The sequence below is a fragment of the Babylonia areolata genome, chromosome 3, assembly GCF_041734735.1.
Source record: "Babylonia areolata isolate BAREFJ2019XMU chromosome 3, ASM4173473v1, whole genome shotgun sequence".
Lineage (NCBI taxonomy): Eukaryota > Metazoa > Mollusca > Gastropoda > Neogastropoda > Buccinidae > Babylonia > Babylonia areolata.
Genome location: NC_134878.1, coordinates 48,177,420 through 48,195,762, shown reverse-complemented (window position 1 = coordinate 48,195,762; position 18,343 = coordinate 48,177,420). Strand labels below are relative to the sequence as shown.

Below are 18,343 nucleotides of genomic sequence, written 5' to 3'. Positions count from 1 at the left end.
CACCTCTCTGAGCAGGCAATCCGCTTCAAAGGCGGAACCACCTAGCTGTTTGCATTGTGGTACAGAAGGCAGACCTGTACCCTCGCACAGAACTAGCAGACAGGATGAACCGAGGAGCAGAGAGCCAGAAAGTTGGCCAGCTGCATGCTCGTAAGGTTCGTAGGGGTAATGCCCTGAGCTGTACACCACCGCAACCATTTCTTCCAGCGAAAGTCATACAAAGTCTCCGTTCCCTGCCTCCTTGCTCTGGTGACTATGGAGAGGAGGTCAGAGGAGGCACACCCCTGGGTCAGCGCAGCCGACACAGAGGCCGACCGAGGGGTTGAGGACTTCAATGGTGATGCTGACAGTTCCGACCGCACAGCAGCCATGCGTGCTGGTGGAGCAGTTGAGGATTGGAATGCGGAGTGCCCGAGCGAGGCTGCCTCAGCAGATGAGATTTGGTTTCAAGTTCCAGGGGTGGGAACATGTGTCAGGGACTGAAGGTCCGGAAACCAGGTCTGGACTGGCCATTTCGGCGCAATGAGGATCAGCTGCGGGTGTTCCAATCTGTCTTTCCGTATCACCTTGGACAGAATTGGAAAGGGAGGAAACTCGGAGGCAATCAGACTGCTCCAATCTAGAGAGAGAGCATCCACTGCCCACGCTTCTGGGTCGGCAACCGAAGAGACGGAAGTGGGAAGTCTCTTGTTGAACAAGGTCCACCATCGGCCGAAACCACTGTTCCCACACCCCCTGAAGGCTGTCCTTGTCCAGGGTGCACTCTGTGCGTATGACACTCTTGGACCTGCTAAGAGCATCTGCCAAGAAGTTGGTTTTTCCTGCTCAGTGTCTCGCTGAAAGTGCAATGCCCTTGCTGTGGCACCAACGGAGGAGAGCCTCAGTCCGCATGGAGAGGTCTGCCGAGTGCGCTCCCCCCATTTTTTCACATAACATGCGACCGTCGTCTTGTCCGTGAACAAGCGGATGGTCTTGCCAGTGGCCTCCCCCATGAAGTGCAGGAGAGTCCTGCGAACTGCCTCCAGTTCCAGAACATTGACGTGGCACAGGCGCTCCTCCGGGGACCAAGTCCCTGCTGCATAGAGTGAGTCCATGTGGGCTCCCCAGCCCAGGGAGGAGGCGTCTGTGAAGAGTGCCACCTGAAGAGTAGGTGGGGCTAAGGGCACCCCCTGTGTCCGAAGGGGGGTGATTAACCACTCTGATGTCACCTCGAGGAACCACTCGCCCAGACATATCTGGGTATCCCATGGCTGAGTGCTCTGGGACCGGCGTAACCTCAGTGCCCTCTGGAGAGGGCGCTTGAGAACCCTGTCCAGGGGAATGAGAGGTGCCGTGGACTCCATCATGCCCAAGAGGGAAGAAAGTGTCTGCGCTGTATCTTGGGAGGAGTGGCGCCAGTGGCTGAGGAGGCCTGCCAGACGGTCCCAGTGATCTGGCGCCAGAGAGACTATCATAGACCGCGTGTCGAATCTCATCCCTAAGAAGTCGAAGGACTGACGTGGGGACCGATCGCATATCTGCTGGTCCATGAGGAAGCCCAGTTGGGAGCAAAGGTCTAGAAGTCTGGCCGTATGACTCAGGCACAGGGCCTGCGACTGGGCCAGGATAAGCAAGTCGTCCAGGTACACACAGAGACAAATGGATTCCGAGCGGACGATGGACACCAATTCCCGCACCACCTTGGTAGACAGGAAAGGGGCAAGGGACAGACCAAATGGGAGGGCCGGGAACTGGAACCCCTTGTCCCTCCACACGAACCTCAGGTACCGACGGGATGCCGAATGGATGAGTATATGAAAATAAGCATCTTCCAGATCGATAGAGGTAGGCCAATCACCTTGTTGGATGGTCTCCCGAATCTGTGCCTGTGTGTCCCTCTTGAATTTGATTTTGGGGAGGAATTTGTTGAGGGGGGACCAGTCCAAAACTGGTCTCCACCCTCCCGAGACCTTTGGAATCACCAACAACCAGCCGTAAAAACCGGGGCCCGGGTCCGAGAGTTGAGATATAGCCCCATGAGGAGTGGGTGCGATATCTCTTTTTCTAGGACGCTCTCCTGCTCCGTCGAGCTGGGCACCTAAGGAGGAGGAGTGGATCTTAGAGGGGGGAGGTCCTCCACCCAAGACAGCATGTACCCCGACACTAGCACCGACATAATCCCGTCGTTGAGTCCCAGAGCACACCACTGATGTGCATGCCGGGACAAGTTTCCTACTTGGAGGGACTGAACAACTGGCGGTGCTGAATCGGGGCCCAGTCATTGGGGGTGCTGCCTTCTGGCCTTGGGCATGGCCGGTCGGCTTGGACGGACATAAGGTGGTTTATTCCTCTGCCCCTGATTCAGCACACGCTGCCTTGACAGGCGGCGTGGTATATGGAGGGGCCCTGGTGGCCGGTCTCTTCAATGGCATAGAACCCTGGAGCCCATGAGAGGTGTGGGCCAAATATGAGGCCACCTCCCTGTTTGTCTCTGCCCTGTGGCTGACAAAATGGGGCGGGAACTGGCCGAAGAGGGAGTGCTGCTGTGCTGGGATGGACCGCAGGGCAGCCCTCTCCTCCACAGGAATGTTAGAGAGGCTGAAAATGGCATCACGCAGCGCTAGCACAGTATTGAAGTGAAGGCTGGTAGCTGTGTCTGCAGCTGCCGTGAGACCAGATGCTACCCTATTGCCAAAAGCGTGTAACCTCTGGTCGGTGAAGAGGCCCGGCGGGACAGAGGAAGGAGACCCCTTGTCCTGATTAACCGGACACTGTTCCCACAGCTCATTGGCCCTGTGATGGAACGTGTCGAAGGTGTACGCCGTGGAAACCTCGAGGGGGCAGCGGCGGGCCAATTTGTCCCACTCTGCTAACGTTTTAAAGGATAGGTTAGCTGAAGTGGGGAAGGTGGTGCGCTGTGAGACCAACATCCTGTCCTGTGCGGAGGGCTCTGCTCCGCTGTAGGCAGGGTGGTCCTGTGTGTACCAGGACCACACCCCTCCCTTGGAGGAATCTTTAAGAAACTTTCCCAGGGAAAAGGCGCCCGGGGCAGAGAGGGACTCCCTGCCTGGAGGAGGGATGGAAGCAGCACCCCTGACAGTGCGGGCTGGCTTATTAAGCCATACCTGCACCATTTCTGGCACTCTGAGTCGCCTTGTGGTTCTGGAGTTAGAGTCACATGGCGTAAGGAGGGTCAAGGGTAACAAAGTAGCCTGAGGGACTGATTCGGCCTACGTGACCCTATTGGGGAGGGTCAGTTCGAGCTCGGCAAAGTCCAAGTTTGGTTCAGGCTGGTCCCTAGGGAGGCATGGGCTCAATCTGTCCCCCCTGGGATGTGGGCGAAGAGTGCTCATCTGCTTGTTCGTCCTCATCCGAAGACAGGGGCTCCCACTCTTGTTCGCAGTCCATCCCCTGCTGGGTGAAATCCCAAGTGGATGTACCCACTGGGGCGTCCTGTGAGCTGTGGTCAGCCCAGCGGGATGAGCTGGGACGATCCCGAGCCGGGACCATGGCCGCCACTGTTATGTCCTTGACACCTGAAGCGGGTGGGGAGCGTGTGGACCGTAGGTCCAACCATGCTTGGGATGGTGGGTGCCACACCTTTTCAGAGAGGGCGTCCCTGGATGCAAGAGTGACCCACGAGTGCTGTGTGGGGACAAACACCCACTCATCTCACTGTAGGACCGAGGGCTGGGCAGGTGGGGACTGCCAGCTCCACCGGGCCGAGTAGGGCCCCTGGGCAGCCGTCGGTCCTGACAAGGAGGCCGTTGTGACCGTGGAGGTCGCCTGTGGGTTGACAGAGGCCCGATTTGTGGACAGAGTGGCAATATTGGTCGAGGAGCTCGACCTGACCGACAAGAAGTCGATCCCACTTGTCGGGGCTGTGTGTGTCACCCTGTGAGATGTGCTGGGTTGGGTCTGGTGGGGAGCGGACAAGGGGCTGGCCCTTGGTGCTCCCGGCAACCCAGTGTGCACCCTAAGTGCGCCCCAGTACGGGTAGAATGGGGGTAACCACCCGTGGGCACCAGCCATACTGTGACCCGAACCCCAAGGGTCACTGGTGCGTTGACCTCCATGAAGGGAACAACCTGGCCAAGTCGGAGGGAGGTCAGGTCCGACTTGGGTGTCAGTCCCGCCCGAAGACGAGCGGGCTGACTGCCCGGAACCGCCTGACACGCACGGGCCTCCCCCAGCAGGGGAGACCGGCCGGATAGCGGGAAGACCTGCAGAGCAGGTTGCCACGCGCCCCGAATCCCCTCCCGTGGGGAAACTGGGGTGGCTTGGCCCGGGGTGGGCAAAGTAGAGATCCCCCCCACGGAACCAAATTTTTCTCCCCCCCCAAAAGGAGGTGGGGGAGGGGGGTCGACAGAGAAGGGAGGAGGGGGAACAACAATGGGGCACGTGAGGGCCGTCTCCGAGTGGGGACCCGGGTAATGGCCGGGCGCGGCCTCCCCTTGGGAGTCCGCGCCTAGCTGCGAGTCCCCACAGCACGGAGATGACTTGCCATTCACCCTTCTCCCCGCCTCGCGCTGGGACACCTCGGGAGGCGACGCTCGTACCTTTTTCCCCCCGGTCCCCTTCATGACCGTTTTACTGGTACGAACGTCGCCTCCGCGATCAGCGTCTAACGACGCATCGCCGCGGTCCGTATCGGGAGGAATCATGAGCTCCGGGCCTGGGAGAGTCTCTTACCGAGTCTCAATCCCAGCATCATGATCCCTTGCCTTCGTGGTATGGCACACGAGGCATGGAACCCGCGCTTAGGCACCCAGCGAAAATCCGACCCCCAACAGAGAAAGGAAAGACAGGATCGACTTAGAGGCAGAAAAAATCGAACGAATCGAGGGTGCCGAGTCGAATCGAGTACACAGAATGTAAGAATACAATAAACACAAGCCGCATGCAACAAAATAAGGCCAAAAGGATACGCTGAATAGCCGAAAAAAGCGTAAGACGAGACAGAGCGTAAACCTGACAAGATGGCGTGGAGAGCCTTGGCCAAAGAAATGATTAAGCGCTTATAGTTTTTAGAGGCGTTTGATTGGCTGAGAGCGGGTGGGCCCGTCTTTTCACTGTTAGCCGCGCGAAATTTGGCCAAGCAGAGCAAACCAATAGGCCTAGTTTGCATCAGTTTGACATGGTACAGTATATGACACCAAATTCCCTTTTTTTTTTACTATCTGCACCAAAACGTTTGCAAAAATAAAGAAAACTTCCATGCTTAGCAAAAGAAGTTCCTGTTTGAACAAAAAATGATAATAATGACTGCTCTTGTTGTTGGGTCAGAATATCAGATCAAAGTGTCAAGTTTAGAGAATACAAAAAATATAACAGTAAATGCAGTCTGCATATAATTAGGCTTCATTTTTTATTTTTTTTGTGCCCATCCCAGAGGTGCAATATTGTTTTAAACAAGATGACTGGAAAGAACTGAATTTTTCCTATTTTTATACCAAATTTGGTGTCAACTGACAAAGTATTTGCAGAGAAAATGTCAATGTTAAATTTTACCACAGCCACACAGACACACACACAGACAACCGAACACCGGGTTAAAACGTAGACTCACTTTGTTTACACAAGTGAGTCAAAAAAGAGAATTGTAAGGTATAAGATCTATGGTTTCTCCACTGCAATAGGAATTCAATAACTGCCAAGTCTTTTTGTAAAGGACTATGACTCTTAAACTAGGAGGCAGTTGTGTCCTCTCCTGTTTTGATGGTCAGTGTGTCGACTCAGAGGTAGAAAAATACGAAGGAATCGAGGGGGCCGAGTCGAAACGAGTACACAGAATGTAAGAACAATATACAGGCAAGCCGCATACAACAAAATAAGGCCAAATGAAAACGCTTAATAGCCAAAAAAAGCGTTAGATGAGACAGAGCGAAAACCTGACAAGATGGCGTGGAGAGCCTTGGCCAAAGGAATGATTCAGCGCTTATAGCTGTTAGAGGCGTTTGATTGGCTAAGAGCGGGCCAGACTAAGAGGGGCGTCTTTTCACTGTTAGCCGCGCGAAATTTGGCCAAACAGAGCAAACCATAGGCCTAGCTTGCATCAGTTTGACATGGTACAGTATATGACACCAAATGTGTCCTCTCCTGTTTTGATGGTCAGTGTTGGACACAACTATCACAGAAGAAAGGATAGGGCAAAATGACATGGGAGAGAAGACACAAGACAGGGAGACAGGCAAAGCAGGGAACCTTACTCACCTGAACATGGTTTTGATGTCACCCTTGACCAGAGCCACTGCCACAGGTATCCCTATACAGGCTGGTACTAGGTACAGCAGTGCAGGCTGAAACATGGAAGGAAAAGGAGGAGTTTGTATTATACTCCATGTTTGGTGTTAAATATACTTACCATGTCAAACTGATGCAAACTAGGCCTATTGGTTTGCTCTGCTTGGCCAAATTTCGCGCGGCTAACAGTGAAAAGACGGGCCCACCCGCTCTCAGCCAATCAAACGCCTCTAAAAACTATAAGCGCTTAATCATTCCGTGGCCATGAACAAAAATGCCCCATGAGAACCACGGCGGAGACGCGGGGACGGACGGGCGGGCATTCGAGTTTGACATGGTAAGTATATTTAACACCAAACATGGAGTATAATACAAACTCCTCCTTTTGGTGTCATATACTGTACCATGTCAAACTGATGCAGAATTTAAAGCAAATGGAGGAGGGCAACGCCTACTGGTTCATATGGGGAGCCCTTGTAACTGAGACGGCAGTGTTAGCCGCGACAAAGGAAATCCCCTTGGAACCGTCAGCCCTGGTCATACGGAAATTCCTGAGGTAGAAGTTGATGAAGGGATTCTCAGACCGCCACAAGGCTGCCTCCAAGACATGCTGCGTTGGCACTGAGTGCTGGAAAGCAGCCGAAGTAGCTATGGCCCGCACTTCGTGTGCTCTGGGATGAAGACAGCTGATATCCCTGTGTGCATGAGAGTAGGCTCTACGAATGCCTTGGGAAACCTGGCGGGAAATGGTGCCTGCAGCGATGTCTTTCTTGTAATTCTCATTGAGGGAGATGAGCAGACACCTCTGAGAAGAACGCCTATGGCGAGACCTATCCCAATAATATTTGAGACACCGAACAGGACAGGTGCCTATCCTCATCATCTTGGGCAAGAATATCAGACAAAGGTCTGACCCTCGGAGAGGGGAAGGAACCTCAGGGTCTTCGTTCTTAGCCAGAAACTCTGGAAGGAAATGAATAGTGATGGAACCATCTCTGTGGAAGGCCAGATCTTGTGGCATTCCACTAAGCCCATGCAGCTCACTTCTACGACTGCCTGTGGCCAGCCACAGAAGGAAAGTGGTCTTGAGGGTGAGGATGTCAAAAGGAATAGTCCCCAATGGTAGGAAGGGCTGTTTTCGAATGAAATCCAGCACCAGGAACAAGTCCCAGAGGGGCACTCTTCTGGGGTCTCTAGCTTCCTTCAGAGGGGCACCCCTAGCCACCTCTCTGAGCAGGCAATCCGCTTCAAAGGCGGAACCACCTAGCTGTTTGCATTGTGGTACAGAAGGCAGACCTGTACCCTCGCACAGAACTAGCAGACAGGATGAACCGAGGAGCAGAGAGCCAGAAAGTTGGCCAGCTGCATGCTCGTAAGGTTCGTAGGGGTAATGCCCTGAGCTGTACACCACCGCAACCATTTCTTCCAGCGAAAGTCATACAAAGTCTCCGTTCCCTGCCTCCTTGCTCTGGTGACTATGGAGAGGAGGCCAGAGGAAATGAAATGAAATGAAATTATGGTGCTTAGAGCCTCGCCGACCACTAAGGCCATCTCAAGGCTATCGCCGCGTCAATTACTACAAAAGGCTAAAAAAAACCAACCAATTAAAACGAGTCACCACTTCAAACTTTCCACTCCAAAGTTAAAAAAAAAACTTCCATAGTTTAAAACCTTCAAATCTGGTTAAAAAGGTTCACTTCTTTTAAGAAGTCCATCAGCGCCCACGGAGGGACATCACGAAACAAAGTCTTCAAAGAAACCGCCGTGTAATGTCTGCGTCTAACGTCATGCAGATCCCAACAGTCAAGGAGCACGTGTTTCACGGTGAGAGGCTCGTCACAGGGAACGCATCGAGGGGCCTCCTCCCCCTTCAACAAGTAAGAATGAGTAAAAAAAGTGTGCCCCGTACGCAGTCTGCACAGCACAGATTCCTCCTTTCTGTTCTTCACCCCCGAAGGGAGGGTCTCCCCCAAGTCCGGACGGATCTGGAAGAGCTTGTTGTCCATCTGGGTGTTCCACTTCTCTTGCCAAAGATCCTTAACGTAAGTATTGACCTTCCGCTTCATGTCTGTATAGGGTACCAAGGATCTGGACAATTCTTTCTTTACAGCGTTCCTGGCCAGCAGGTCCGCCCTTTCGTTACCACGAATGCCAACATGTCCGGGAACCCAGGCCAACACAACCTCGTATCCTTTCTTCGTTGCGAGAGTAAAAGTTTCATAAAATTCCAGCAGTTTGGGATGAGTGATATTCCTGCAGGCGATCGCCTCCAGGGCTGATAAGGAGTCGGAAAAGATCATGAATCTCTTCTGTTTGGAAGAGAGAACCATTTTTAACCCCAGGACCAGTGCGGTCAGTTCCGCGGTGTATACCGAGCTGTCAGACAGGATGTGTTCCGTTGAAGGCCGGTCAGGAAAGGCGGGACAGAACGCAGATGCGGCGACTCCGTCCTCTGACTTGGAACCGTCAGTGAAGATGCCTTGAAAGGTGGGGAATTTGTGGCACAGTTCCGAAAAGTAGGTTCTGTAGGCCAGAGAACTGGTGGTGTCCTTACGGTACGAGGCCAGATCGAATCGGACCTCAGGTGTTGTAAAGGTCCACGGGGGGCTGTCAGGGAACTTAGAGAAATCTGAGATGCCACTGACATCCAGATCGGCATTTTCCAAGTGCGGCTGAATGCGGAGTCCGAGAGGAGGTATGCAGTTTGGGTTGTCTGTAAATTTCTTATCGAAAGGGTTGTTGAATACAGCATCGTAAGCAGGGTTTGTAGGTTCCGAAAACAATTTCAAATAATAGTTCAGGGTCAGCTTCAGTCTGCGGTTGGAAAGAGGCGGTTCCCCCGCCTCTGCGTACAGGCTGTGCACAGGGGTGGTGCGGAAAGCACCCAAGCTGAGACGGAGCCCTTGGTGGTGTACAGGGTCCAACAGTTTCAGGTAGGACGGTCTGGCCGAGCCGTATACAACACTTCCATAATCCAGTTTGGACCGGACCAGGGCTCTGTAGAGGTGCAAGAGAGTCCTCTTATCAGCACCCCAGTTCGTGTGTGCCACAACTCGGATGATGTTCAGGGCTTTTAGGCAAGATATTTTCAGCTGTTTAATGTGGCTGAGAAAATTCAGCTTCTGATCGAAGACGACCCCTAGAAATCTGGCTTCCTTGACCGCCGGGATGGTGGATGTTCCCAGACGGATTTCAGGGTCCTGATAGAATTGGCGAAAATTATGAAAGTGGATGCATTCAGTTTTGGAGGACGAAAATGTGAAGCCATTCTCCTCTGCCCAACACTGGATTTTGTTGACGCAGAGCTGAAGCCGTCGCTGGATGCTGGCGTACGTGCTGCCGGTTGCATATAAGGCAAAATCATCCACGAACAGCGAGCTGTCCGATCCTTTCTGAACGGATTGAACGATGTCATTAATTTTGATGCTGAACAGAGCCGGCGACAGGATGCTCCCCTGCGGGACACCCAGCTCCTGCTCGTGAATGTCGGACAGGGTGGTGCCGACTCTCACCTGGAATTGTCTGTCTTGTAAAAAATTGTGGATAAACTGAGGCAGGTGTCCTCGGAAGCCGAGCTTGTGCAAGTCGGAAAGAATACCAAATTTCCACGTGGTATCGTAAGCTTTCTCCAGGTCAAAAAATATGGCCACCACATGTTGTTTGTTGACGAAAGCATTTCTTATCGTGGTTTCCAGACGAACCAGATGGTCAACGGTAGAGCGATGCTTGCGGAAACCGCATTGTTCCTTCGCCAGAAGGCCGTCGGTCTCTAGTTTCCACATCAGTCTACCGTTGACCATCTTCTCCATCAGTTTGCAGACGCAGCTGGTCAGTGCAATTGGGCGGTAGTTGGAGGGGTTCGAGGGGTCTTTTCCCGGTTTCGGCAGCGGGATTATGAGGGCTTTCCGCCAGGAGGGTGGAAAGAAACCTGTGACCCAGATGTGGTTATAAACTTTAAGCAGGGTGTCCAGACAGGTTTGGGGAAGGTGCTTTAGGAGTTTATAATGGACTTCGTCCATTCCTGGACAGGAATCCGTACAGGTCTGAAGGGCAGATTTAAGTTCGTTCATTGTGAAAGGAAGGTTGTAATTCTCTGTGTTGTCGGAAAAGAAGTTACATGGTGTTTTTTCTGACAGGTTTTTGGTTTTAAGAAAGCGAGCAGATTTGTTAGCAGATCTCGAGTTCTGTTCTATTGTGGAGGCAAGCAAATTGGCAACTGCTTTCTTCTCTGTGACCAGAGCGTCTGAAAGTTTAAGATGGTGGAAGGTCGGGCATGCGTTTTTGCCCTTAATTCTTTTTAAAACCCTCCACACTTTCTTCTTGGGTGTGTTGGAGGTTAAGGAAGAGCAGAAATCTCTCCAAGACTTCCTCTGGCTCTTTTTAAAAACATACCTGGCTTTCGCCCTCAGCTGTTGATGGGCTCGAACGCTATCGGACTCCGGTCTCCGAAAGACGCGTCGCTGCGCTCTCTTCCGAGACTTGCGGGCCTCCCGACATTCCGCGTTGAACCAGGGCGTTCTAGGGACCTGAGGCTTGGAGGTAGACGATGGGACTGCTGCTTTGGCGCAATCTAAAACGATCCGAGTCAGAGCGTCAGCAGGGTCCTTGCTTTTCAATACTGTTTCTTCCTGCAGCTCCGCTCTTATCTTGGTGGTAAAAAAACTCCAGTCTGCTTTGTCGTAGTACAGGCGGTCAGGCAGAGAGTCACCTTCTCCATCTGTGGGGCGGAGGACGACAGGAAAGTGGTCACTCCCGTGCAGATCGTCGTGCACTTTCCACTCATAGTCCAGGACCAACGATGGATCGCAGACCGACAGATCTAAACACGAGAGCTTTCCAGAGGACAGATGCAGGTAAGTGGGAGACTTGTCGTTAAGACAGCACAAGTCCATGTCAGAGAGAAGGTTTTCTAAGAGAAGACCTCGGGCTGATGTCATCTCACTTCCCCAGAGCGGGGAGTGTCCGTTGAAGTCGCCCAACAGTAAAAACGGATGTGGGAGCTGGTCGACCAGGTTCATGAGGTCCTGCCTCAGAACACGGACGGAAGGGGGAAGGTAGAGAGAGCAGACAGTGATGGTTTTCTCGAGCGTGACTCTGACTGCCACCGCCTGTAAAGGGGTGCTTAAAAGAACTGTACTGTATAAAAGGGACTTTCGAATAAAAAGAGCGACACCTCCCGTCAACCCCTCTTGCTTCGGTTGAGCGGGTTTAAAAACGGAGTTAAAACCAGAGAGAGATAAAACCTTGCCATCTCTTTGCAGAGTCTCCTGCAGTGCCAGCACTGAAGGTTTCAAAGCACGACAAAGCAGCTGGAGTTCCTGGAAGTTGGCATAGAATCCCCGGATATTCCAGTGGATCACTGCCATTAAAAAGGTTTTTTTTTAAAAAAAATAAAGCAGCAGCCTATTCCATCGCTACCCCCTGCTCCTCCACTTGCGGTGGCTCAAGGTCCGCCAGGATGGAATATTTGTTCTTTGACATAAATTTTTCGGGTTCCGACCGGGTCGGAATATCCACCACCTCGGCCCCTCCCGATCCCGCCGTGGCCGCAGCCCTCCCCTCCTTGAGTTTTGGAGGTGCGGGGGGCTTCCGGCCACTTCCGCCAGCCCGAGGGCCAGGCAGACGAGAGGCGGGGCGAGGGGGGCCGGGGGGTGGGGTGGGGCGGGAGGCGGACAACGTGCCTCCGCCCGAGGCTTTTCTCTCCCGCCCAGCAGCCCCTGAGGACTGCCGCGCAGGATGGGAAGGGATGGACACAGCGCCTCCACCCAAGGCCAACGGTTCCGACGAGGCGGTTAAGTCGTCCGTCTGCGTTCCTGTGGACGTCGTCTGGACTGCGACGTCCACCGTCCCGGATCTGACGACAGAGGCATACGACGTCCTAGGCGACGCGGCCTCCACCTGTTTCCTTGCCTCAAAGAAGGAAATTTTCTGTTCTGTCTTGACTTTCTGAATTTCTTTTTCTTTCTTCCAGGCGGGGCAGTCCTTCGATGAGGACGGGTGGCCACCTCCGCAGTTCGCACACAGAGCTGCACTGACGCAATCGCCCTGGTGCGCCGCCTTCGAACAGGTGCCACACGCCTCTTCCTCCTTACATCTGTCTCTCACGTGTCCGAATTTCTGACACTTAAAGCATCTCAGAGGGGACGGTACGTACAGGCTGACATTAACTAGCAGGTATCCGACCCGAATGTCCTTGGGGACATCCGGGCAGCAGAAGGTGAGGAAGAAAGTGTTGGTCGGGACTCTGTCCGACCCTTTCCTCACCGTCACCCTGTACACATCGGTCACTCCCTGAGAGGACAGTTCGCTCTTGATCTCGGCCTCAGACACACCTTTCAACTCCGGGCATCTGATGACTCCCTTTGAGCAGTTGAGACCTTTGTGAGGGGAAATCTTCACTGCCCTATCCACGAAAGTGGTCGCCTTGAGAAGGAGCTGTGTCTGTCTTTTGGATTCTGTCTGTACTAAAAACGCTCCGCTCCTCAGCCTCTTGATGGATCTGAGCGATCCTGCCAGACACTGAAAGCCCTTCTGGACAGCGAAGGGGCTGAGAGCCGACAAGGGCTTGTCGTCATCAGCGCCCTCCATCACTAGCCACGATGGCCAAAAACCAGAGGTCTCGACGACCTCCGACTCAGAGTCTGAGTCGTCCGTTCCCTGTCGTCGTCTTTTTCCGAGTTTGGGGGGGTGTATTTGTTTAGGATTCATGTTGAAAGAAAAATGTGAATTCATCCCTCCCTTACCCACCCACCATGGGGTCCAACTTAGGGGCCAGGGTCAAGGGAACACCAGCTTGACCCCTTCCAGGTTTCGGGAGGGATATACAACCAGCAGCCCAGCTCCAACGTGCTCCCCCCCGATCATGCCCAGCTCCCGGGGACAGAGAGCCGAGCACTACGGGGGTTACCTTCGTTAGCCACTAAACTGCCAGTCTTGACCCAGCCCCACGAAGGGGTAGCCGATTGACACACACGGGCCAATGTGTGCCGCCTGTCTTAGGAGAGGTCCGAGCCAAAGGGATGTGTTGAGAGCAGCGTGCTCTCTCAATCCCCAGGATCTCATTCCCCTCCATCACAGGTCGCGCCGCACGGCAAACACGGCGGGCCTAAAGAAGGCCGCAGAGAAAAAAAGAATGTGGAAAAGAAGGCTTGATGGGGAGCTGAGGACAGAAAAGAGGCGGTAAAAAGAAGAACAAAGAATAGCGAAAGGGACAGTGGGTCACGTTTAGTTTGGGCCTCACTCACGACCTGTTCGGCATGGGAAGCCCTATCAGGGGCATCAGTACAAAACCACCACTTATTCAGCCCTAACAGCTACGATGGCTATGTAGGCTGTCAATTAAGACCTGGGACCAGAGCACCAAACCCCAAGAAGCACTGATGCCCCCGCCGACATAGCTCGCTCGATCACTGGCCACTAAGCCTCCCGACCACGACAAGGTAGTGACCCTCCCGGGAGTGGGTCAGGAGAACACCAGCCTGACCCCCTCCAGGTTTCGGGAGGGGAGGCCAGAGGAGGCACACCCCTGGGTCAGCACAGCCGACACAGAGGCTGACCGAGGGGTCGAGGACTTCAATGGTGATGCTGACAGTTCCGACCGCACAGCAGCCATGCGTGCTGGTGGAGCAGTTGAGGATTGGAATGCGGAGTGCCCGAGCGAGGCTGCCTCAGCAGATGAGATTTGGTTTCAAGTTCCAGGGGTGGGAACATGTGTCAGGGACTGAAGGTCCGGAAACCAAGTCTGGGCTGGCCATTTCGGCGCAATGAGGATCGGCTGCGGGTGTTCCAATCTGTCTTTCCGTATCACCTTGGACAGAATTGGAAAGGGAGGAAACGCGGAGGCAATCAGACTGCTCCAATCTAGAGAGAGAGCACCCACTGCCCACGCTTCTGGGTCGGCAAACGAAGAGACGGAAGTGGGAAGTCTCTTGTTGAACAAGGTCCACCATCGGCCGAAACCACTGTTCCCACACCACCTGAAGGCTGTCCTTGTCCAGGGTGCACTCTGTGCGTATGACACTCTTGGACCTGCTAAGAGCATCTGCCAAGAAGTTGGTTTTTCCTGCTCAGTGTCTCGCTGAAAGTGCAATGCCCTTGCTGTGGCACCAACGGAGGAGAGCCTCAGTCCGCATGGAGAGGTCTGCCGAGTGCGCTCCCCCCATTTTTTCACATAACATGCGACCGTCGTCTTGTCCGTGAACAAGCGGATGGTCTTGCCAGTGGCCTCCCCCATGAAGTGCAGGAGAGTCCTGCGAACTGCCTCCAGTTCCAGAACATTGACGTGGCACAGGCGCTCCTCCGGGGACCAAGTCCCTGCTGCATAGAGTGAGTCCATGTGGGCTCCCCAGCCCAGGGAGGAGGCGTCTGTGAAGAGTGCCACCTGAAGAGTAGGTGGGGCTAAGGGCACCCCCTGTGTCCGAAGGGGGGTGATTAACCACTCTGATGTCACCTCGAGGAACCACTCGCCCAGACATATCTGGGTATCCCATGGCTGAGTGCTCTGGGACCGGCGTAACCTCAGTGCCCTCTGGAGAGGGCGCTTGAGAACCCTGTCCAGGGGAATGAGAGGTGCCGTGGACTCCATCATGCCCAAGAGGGAAGAAAGTGTCTGCGCTGTATCTTGGGAGGAGTGGCGCCAGTGGCTGAGGAGGCCTGCCAGACGGTCCCAGTGATCTGGCGCCAGAGAGACTATCATAGACCGCGTGTCGAATCTCATCCCTAAGAAGTCGAAGGACTGACGTGGGGACCGATCGCATATCTGCTGGTCCATGAGGAAGCCCAGTTGGGAGCAAAGGTCTAGAAGTCTGGCCGTATGACTGGGCCAGGATAAGCAAGTCGTCCAGGTACACACAGAGACAAATGGATTCCGAGCGGACAATGGACACCAATTCCTGCACCACCTTGGTAGACAGGAAAGGGGCAAGGGACAGACCAAATGGGAGGGCCGGGAACTGGAACCCCTTGTCCCTCCACACGAACCTCAGGTACCGACAGGATGCCGAATGGATAAGTATATGAAAATAAGCATCTTCCAGATCGATAGAGGTAGGCCAATCACCTTGTTGGATGGTCTCCCGAATCTGTGCCTGTGTGTCCATCTTGAATTTGATTTTGGGGGGGAATTTGTTGAGGGGGGACAAGTCCAAAACTGGTCTCCACCCTCCCGAGACCTTTGGAATCACCAACAACCAGCCGTAAAAACCGGGGCCCGGGTCCGAGAGTTGAGATATCGCCCCATGAGGAGTGGGTGCGATATCTCTTTTTCTAGGACGCTCTCCTGCTCCGTCGAGCTGGGCACCTAAGGAGGAGGAGTGGATCTTAGAGGGGGGAGGTCCTCCACCCAAGACAGCATGTACCCAGACTCTAGCACCGACATAATCCCGTCGTTGAGTCCCAGAGCACACCACTGATGTGCATGCCGGGACAAGTTCCCTACTTGGAGGGGCTGAACGACTGGCGGTGATGAATCGGGGCCCAGTCATTGGGGGTGCTGCCTTCTGGCCTTGGGCATGGCCGGTCGGCTTGGACGGACCTAAGGTGGTTTATTCCTCTGCCACTGATTCAGCACACGCTGCCTTGACAGGCGGCGTGGTATATGGAGGGGCCCTGGTGGCCGGTCTCTTCAATGGCATAGAACCCTGGAGCCCATGAGAGGTGTGGGCCAAATATGAGGCCACCTCCCTGTTTGTCTCTGCCCTGTGGCTGACAAAATGGGGCGGGAACTGGCCGAAGAGGGAGTGCTGCTGTGCTGGGATGGACCGCAGGGCAGCCCTCTCCTCCACAGGAATGTTAGAGAGGCTGAAAATGGCATCACGCCGCGCTAGCACAGTATTGAAGTGAAGGCTGGTAGCTGTGTCTGCAGCTGCCGTGAGACCAGATGCTACCCTATTGCCAAAAGCGTGTAACCTCTGGTCGGTGAAGAGGCCCGGCGGGACAGAGGAAGGAGACCCCTTGTCCTGAGTAACCGGACACTGTTCCCACAGCTCATTGGCCCTGTGAAGGAACGTGTCGAAGGTGTACGCCGTGGAAACCTCGAGGGGGCAGCGGCGGGCCAATTTGTCCCACTCTGCTAACGTTTTAAAGGATAGGTTAGCTGAAGTGGGGAAGGTGGTGCACTGTGAGACCAACATCCTGTCCTGTGCGGAGGGCTCTGCTCCGCTGTAGGCAGGGTGGTCCTGTGTGTACCAGGACCACACCCCTCCCTTGGAGGAATCTTTAAGAAACTTTCCCGGGGAAAAGACGCCCGGGGCAGAGAGGGACTCCCTGCCTGGAGGAGGGATGGAAGCAGCACCCCTGACAGTGCGGGCTGACTTATTAAGCCATACCTGCACCATTTCTGGCACTCTGAGTTGCCTTGTGGTTCTGGAGTTAGAGTCACATGGCGTAAGGAGGGTCAAGGGTAACAAAGTAGCCTGAGGGACTGATTCGGCATACGTGACCCTATTGGGGAGGGTCAGTTCGAGCTCGGCAAAGTCCGAGTTTGGTTCAGGCTGGTCCCTAGGGAGGCACGGGCTCAATCTGTCCCCCCTGGGATGTGGGCGAAGAGTGCTCATCTGCTTGTTCGTCCTCATCCGAAGACATGGGCTCCCACTCTTGTTCGCAGTCCATCCCCTGCTGGGTGCCAGCGGGATGAGCTGGGACGATCCCGAGCCGGGACCATGGCCCGCCACTGTTATGTCCTTGACACCTGAAGCGGGTGGGGAGCGTGTGGACCGTAGGTCCAACCATGCTTGGGATGGTGGGTGCCACACCTTTTCAGAGAGGGCGTCCCTGGATGCAAGAGTGACCCACGAGTGCTGTGTGGGGACAAACACCCACTCATCTCACTGTAGGACCGAGGGCTGGGCAGGTGGGGACTGCCAGCTCCACCGGGCCGAGTAGGGCCCCTGGGCAGCCGTCGGTCCTGACAAGGAGGCCGTTGTGACCGTGGAGGTCGCCTGTGGGTTGACAGAGGCCCGATTTGTGGACAGAGTGGCAATATTGGTCGAGGAGCTCGACCTGACCGACAAGAAGTCGATCCCACTTGTCGGGGCTGTGTGTGTCACCCTGTGAGATGTGCTGGGTTGGGTCCGGTGGGGAGCGGACAAGGGGCTGGCCCTTTGTGCTCCCGGACACCCAGTGTGCACCCTAGGTGCGCCCCAGTACAGGTAGAATGGGGGTAACTACCCGTGGGCACCAGCCATACTGTGACCCGAACCCCAAGGTTCACTGGTGCGTTGACCTCCATGAAGGGAACAACCTGGCCAAGTCGGAGGGAGGTCAGGTCCGACTTGGGTGTCAGTCCCGCCCGAAGACGAGCGGGCTGACTGCCCGGAACCGCCTGACACGCACGGGCCTCCCCCAGCAGGGGAGACCGGCCGGATAGCGGGAAGACCTGCAGAGCAGGTTGCCACGCGCCCCGAATCCCCTCCCGTGGGAGACTGGGGTGGCTTGGCCCGGGGTGGGCAAAGTAGAGATCCCCCCCCCAGAACCAAATTTTTCTCCCCCCCCAAAAGGAGGTGGGGGAGGGGGGTCGACAGAGGAGGGAGGAGGGGGAACAACAATGGGGCACGTGAGGGCCGTCTCCGAGTGGGGACCCGGGTAATGGCCGGGCGCGGCCTCCCCTTGGGAGTCCGCACCTAGCTGCGAGTCCCCACAGCACGGAGATGACTTGCCATTCACCCTTCTCCCTGCCTCGCGCTGGGACACCTCGGGAGGCGACGCTCGTACCACTTTCCCCCCGGTCCCCTTCATGACCGTTTTACTGGTACGAAAGTCGCCTCCGCGATCAGCGTCTAACGACGCATCGCCGCGGTCCGTATCGGGAGGAATCATGAGCTCCGGGCCTGGGAGAGTCTCTTACCGAGTCTCAATCCCAGCATCATGATCCCCTGCCTTGTGGTATGGCACACGAGGCATGGAACCCGTGCTTAGGCACCCAGCGAAAATCCGACCCCCAACAGAGAAAGGAAAGACAGGATCGACTTAGAGGCAGAAAAAATCGAACGAATCGAGGGTGCCGAGTCGAATCGAGTACACAGAATGTAAGCATACAATAAACACAAGCCGCATGCAACAAAATAAGGCCAAAAGGATACGCTGAACAGCCGAAAAAAGCGTAAGACGAGACAGAGCGTAAACC

At 54.8% G+C, this 18,343-nt stretch overlaps 1 protein-coding gene across 1 annotated transcript in view; it reads right to left on the bottom strand.

The window, feature by feature from the left end:
• LOC143280041 (signal peptide peptidase-like) overlaps window positions 1-18,343 on the bottom strand; it is a 51,574-nt gene that overhangs the window by 12,495 nt on the left and 20,736 nt on the right. The window contains exon 10 of the mRNA XM_076584516.1: window positions 6,193-6,278. Coding sequence (XP_076440631.1) covers window positions 6,193-6,278 — 86 coding nt within the window. The remainder of the gene's footprint in view (window positions 1-6,192; window positions 6,279-18,343) is intronic.